The sequence below is a fragment of the Echinops telfairi genome, unplaced genomic scaffold (genome assembly GCF_000313985.2).
Source record: "Echinops telfairi isolate 266 unplaced genomic scaffold, ASM31398v2 ScPeMD7_7;HRSCAF=31, whole genome shotgun sequence".
NCBI lineage: Eukaryota > Metazoa > Chordata > Mammalia > Afrosoricida > Tenrecidae > Echinops > Echinops telfairi.
Genome location: NW_022103904.1, coordinates 23,714,322 through 23,719,993, shown reverse-complemented (window position 1 = coordinate 23,719,993; position 5,672 = coordinate 23,714,322). Strand labels below are relative to the sequence as shown.

General features: G+C 39.4%; 1 protein-coding gene across 1 annotated transcript in view; it reads left to right on the top strand.

Annotated features, from left to right (window-relative positions):
- The window catches only part of ADAMTSL3 (ADAMTS like 3), a 411,606-nt gene that overhangs the window by 120,141 nt on the left and 285,793 nt on the right, over positions 1-5,672 (top strand). Inside the window, exon 3 of the mRNA XM_045286295.1 lies at positions 1,964-2,091. Coding sequence (XP_045142230.1) covers positions 1,964-2,091 — 128 coding nt within the window. The remainder of the gene's footprint in view (positions 1-1,963; positions 2,092-5,672) is intronic.

The window sequence follows — 5,672 nt, the reverse complement described above, 5'->3', positions numbered from 1 at the left end:
GACCTTTTAAAAAAATTAATAGACTTTCTCATTCCCGTGCCAATTTTGTATTCTTTTAATTGAGGCAATTTCCCTCTTATTTCCTTTCTTTTACACTTGTTTTATTTCCTTGTTCTTCTTAACATTTACTCCACGAGATGGATTATGGAATCATTTTGTTCAATTCCAAGTAGCAATCCTTTGGGGCTTTTGATAGGATTTGCTGTAAATTTATAGATTGATTTGGAGAGAATGAGCATTTTATAGTTGTGAGGTCACATGTTTAGGACTATTGTGATAGGTACGTTTATTGTGCCAACCTGACCAGTAAACACACGTGGGATTAATAAAGTTGAATTTTAATTGAAGGGCAAAGAGATAAATGGCTCAGGGCTCCTCACCTTTCTTGTCTGTTGCTCTTTGATGACAAGACCAATGTGCATCTGCCTTAGCTGGTTCTCTGCCTTAACTTGTGAACTACACTATCTGTGGCACACCCAACCCATGGACTGTGTTGTTATAGTTTGAGGTTCCTTCAAGAGCTGCTTCGCCACACTGCTGGTGTCTACATCACTTGAGCTGGGGACTGTCGTACCCTGTCATCTTGCTGACTGTTGGTGACCTGCTCTTTTGTTTGCTGCCTGTAGCTGGACTGCTTGTATTGCTCTACAGAAGACTCAGCCTTCTGCTTCCTTGACTTGCACCCAGCAGCTCTCAGGAGTTGCAGGACTGCCAGTGTATTAACTGTCTCATGGAAGTGAGTTGCACTGAGCCATCTGTACTGCTCTGTAGACTAATTGGCTGTTTATTTCTTATGTTGTATCTATCTATCTATCTATCTACCTATCAATCTAGTCATAAGTGACCTGGTTTTGTTTCTCTAGATAACCCTGTCTAACACAACTATGGTATGTTCTTCTATTTATTCAAGTCTACTTTTAGGCTCCCTTCTAAAAAAAAAATTATTAGATATTATTTCTTATTACGTCACTTCATATTCATGTTTATGTCTATATCTTTTAACTTTTACCTTATCTTCTCTTTTCTCTGCTGTATCCTGCCATAAATTAATAATGGCAAGTCCAGGAAGTAATTGAACCAAACTGTTTTCACAGTCGGCTGCTCCCTATTTTCTTGCACCCCTGTTCATATTTTTGACCAGCTTTGTTCATCTGATTTATTTCTCTTGAGATGGAGCCTTAACATAAGGTTTCTAAAATCCTCATGTAAAATGGGGACTTATGCCCAAGTCTTAGTGACCCTCAGACATGTGAGGATTTCATTGGTTCTTAACTTCAGATAGAGACCCTGCTTTAAAAGCAGGGTGAGTTATAAAACAGAAGACTCAATGAAAGAAAATTCTTCTTGATATTTAGCCAATTAATTTAACTAAATTTTGGAATGTTAAAATTTCAGATTTAAAACTAAGCTTAGAGGCCACCTAGGCAAACCCTTTAAAGGTGGAAAGGTACTGTGTTTTACAAGTTTCAATGTAAACCTGTCTCATTAATTTATTCACACACCCACACATCTGGTGGTGTTGTTGGGTAAGCATTGCTCCTTGGGAGAAATATGAGACTGTCTAATCCTCTAATGATTTACAGTCTTGGAAACCCTATATAGGGTCAATATGAGTCAGAATCAATTCAATGACAATGATTTTGCTTTATTGGATGTGTATGTGTGTGTGTGTGTGTGTGCATACATGTATATATGAGATGATATATTATCTAGAGAAATTAATGTTGATATATAATGAGCATATATAAGAAATGGTATGTATGATATATACACACACACACATGCATATATGGAGCCTTGGTGGTACTGTCAGGTAAGGGTTGAACTGCTACCTTCCAAGTCATTTGTTCAAACCCACCAGCTGCTCTGTGGGAAAAAGGAATATGACTGGTAAAAAGGGAAGCTTTGGAATCTTTCTTCAAATGTGCCTACAATTTATTGTCGTTTTTTTTTCACATCCTAGACTTCAAGAAACCCACGGTCTGATGAAGAGAAAGATGGCAATTGGGATGCCTGGGGCGATTGGAGTGATTGCTCGCGGACGTGTGGAGGAGGAGCATCCTATTCTCTGCGGAGATGTTTGACTGGGAGGTCAGTGTAGGCTTTACCTGCCCCTCTGGGTGCCATATGAGAAGTATGCCCATTCTTTGGAAGGGTGTAAAGGAGAGCGTGTTGGAAAAATCTGCTGTTTCCAGGTATTAGTCAAGTTGTTACTATCTTTAAATCATACTAGTAGTTATTAGTCAAAATCAACTTGATAGATCTAGGAGTACCATTTTCAATGTTAAAAGGAGTCCTAGTAGCACAGCGGGTTAAGCACTGAGCTGCTAACCTCAAGGTCAGCAATTCAAACCTACCAACTGCTCTTGATCTCAGGAATAAAATTAGGCTGTGTACGCTAATAAATATTTAGCCTTAGAGAGCCAATGGGGCAGGTCTGCCCTGTCCTTTAGGGTCGCTGTGAGCCAGGACCGACTTGTCGACAATGGGCTTTGGTTTGGGCAATATTTTCAAAGGGGTGGACATATCCCATCCACATGGGTACCTGGAACATAGGAGCCAAGGGCAGTAGACACTTGGGGTTTTGCGGAAGGGAAGTCCTAGCATGGCCCCAACTCTTTGAAACTCAAATAAAAGGTCAAGTTTTCTGGGTCCTGTCCAGAGTTGTTGCAATTTGAGTTAATTTCTTGATCATGTCCTCTGAGTAATGCATTAATTAAGAAGGTAATGTAAGTTCGGTTTTCAAATCCTAGATATATTTCTATTAAATAACATTTGGTAACGTGCAAAATCAGTGTTTAAAAAGCATAAGTTTACGGTAACCCAGCACTTAACATTGTTTTTGAAACCATTGGAGTTAGTTCTTTATAGGTCTATTTATTGTCCAGTTTAGAGTTTTACCTCAGCTCTTTAGTCATGGCTACTGAGTAGAACAGAACTTCAGATCGATAGAACTCTAAGTGCTGAGCCTGGGCAAAGGAAGCCTTCAAGTGACCATGGCCGACAGCCTCTTCAGACTTGAGAGCCGGCCAGTCAAAGAACAGACTCTTTCGAATAGCCAAAATGCGTGGAGCAGAGCTGCAGTGAGAACCTCTACTGGCTCTAGTTTGGACTTCATTCAGACCACTGTTTCATCATAAATTAGGCATTGACCAACCATATCCTCCAGTTTCCTGCAGCGAGTGTAGAGCAAATGAGCGATTGTGCGTGTAGTCTTTGAGAAGGAAGATTCTTAGTCCACTCCAGAGAGGCATGGGGAGTGTTCTGACACACAACCGTTGAACCCTAATTAAATGGTGGTAGAATTGAATCCAGAGATTCATTTTACAAAGACAAAGTGGTATACCCAGTTCTATAGTTTTACCTTAAAGAAATAATGGCCGGATTACTCAATGTGTATCTTGTTGGTTGGGAACTCCTCATCCTATTATGGTACAACCCAAATCCTGACATATGTATTATTTAATTGCTTTTTAAAATCACCTTGAAAAAATCACTTTGACTCTATCTAGAACATGACTTTTCCAAATGATACATCTCATTATGTGTGTGAGTTTGGATGGGATGCATACGGTGGTCGGAGAAGCCCTCTTTATTCAGGGCATGTTTACAGTGAGACCTGATTGGTAAGAGAGAGTTATGGGAAGGGGAGAACTTGGGGAAAAACACATTCAGGTAATGGAGCAGCAATGTGAAGGCCCTGTGTTTGGAAATTCAGAGGCTTTTATTCTTGCAGAATAATAGAAAGGAGGAAGCAGAGGGATCCGGTGCTAAAAAGGAAGGCAGATTACAGGTAAAAGTAATGAATATGATTCTCACTTTTGTAAAATTTCAAACACTAGTAAAATCTCAAAAAGCATATTTGAAATAGACAGAGACTGCCATTTAAACAATTTTTGGTCTAGTAAGAATAAAAAGAAAAATAGGCAAACAAGCGAAACTTACCTACTACTTGCCGTCAGAAAGCACACACACAAAACCCCACAGCTTTGCTGTCAGACAAAGGGCATTGGAAAGGGAACTGATGTCAATGTATGTAGGCTAAAATGCTCTCCAGTTTGACCCATATGAAATTTGTCCTAGTTTTTATTATTTTCTGTTATCTTTTCAACTGAGGTTTTACTCTGTTTTATTTTATTATTGACATTGTATTTTGCTTTTGTATATTTTTCAGTATATGAAATCCAGGATAGGTAAATCTATAGAGACAGTTTATTAGGGATTAATACTTTCTTAGAGTTATGACATGGAGGGTTGGTGGGAGGGAACGGGGAGCTAATAATGAATGCAATAAAGAAGAAAATGTTCTAAAATGGACTGTGGTGATGATCGCTCAACTCTTCTAAATATGGTTAAACCATTGAATCATCTGATACATGAATTATATGTTAATAAAACTGTTAAAATTTTAAAAGTGAATCCCAATCAGAATATTTTTATTTGAACATAAAACAGGACATAGTCTTAGATTAAGCCTTATTTTTAAATTGAATTTATCTCATCATTATAAATCTAGATTTAATTGGGGTCAGCTAACGTTTTATTATAGGCATAAGTATAGTGAAAAATTGGCAGCCAGATCCTGAGACGGTAGACACAGTCCGTAAGTGTGGACTGTGGCTTTGACTTTGTCACTCTCTTGCTTGTGGACTTTGACAAGTCACGTGACTCTCCGTGCCTCAATTTCCTCAGCCATAAAATGGTGCCCATTACCATGCCTCCCCAGGATTTTGAGGGATAATAGGGGTAAGCAGACCTTTCAGTTGACTCAGAAGGTATTGGCCTGAGGGGATAAAATGGTGTGTGTGGTTATCATGGCAGCCAACATGTGAAGGCCTAAGAGGCTTGAAAAAAAGGATCTGTTAAAAGTGACCTGATCTGAGCCGTATTTTTCATCCAGTCGTTCAATGATTCATGAAGAGTAAGAGGCAGAGAAGACAAGCAAAAGGCAGATACTAACATGATAAGAAAATAAGCAGATTTACTGGCAATTTCACAGTGCTAAGGACACAAAAGTATACGTTAAACTCCTTGTACACATGTCAGGTATCAGATGAGATACCTAAAGGACTAATCCCCAAAGGAGGGAGAGCCAGGCCTGAATAGACTAGATATTACGAACACTGAACCCTCACCTCGAAAGAGCTTGATCTCCATTCTTATTATCAAAATCTCTTCCTATTCCATCTGCCTTCAAGAACCTTGGGGCATGGAGTGGGGAGGAAGTCCTGGAGGAAGACTCTCTGAATTTTAAAAGCCGATGCTCATAAGCCAATAAAGCATTACATTTACCATGAGACAGAATCATAAGAAAAAACTGACATGAGAACAAAGTATTGGGATTCTCAGATCTATGGATTAAAAAAAAGCAAAGCAAAACAGGAAAACTTACGCTATTTATTTAAGCAAATACATGATTATCACTTATAGCCATGAGTTGATTCCAACTCATAATGACCCTTTAGGACAGGATAGAATTTCCCTATAGGGTGTGGGATTAATTGAAGGGCGGAGAGATAAATGGCTTAGTGAGCCTTGCCTTTCTAGTTCTCGGGTCTCTTGCTCTCTGATGGTCAGACCAGGCTGCAGCTGCCTTAGCCAGTCCCCTGCTTCAGCTTGCAAGGCTCACTTCCTGTGAGACATCCCTAAGGAAAAGCCACATGGACCTACCC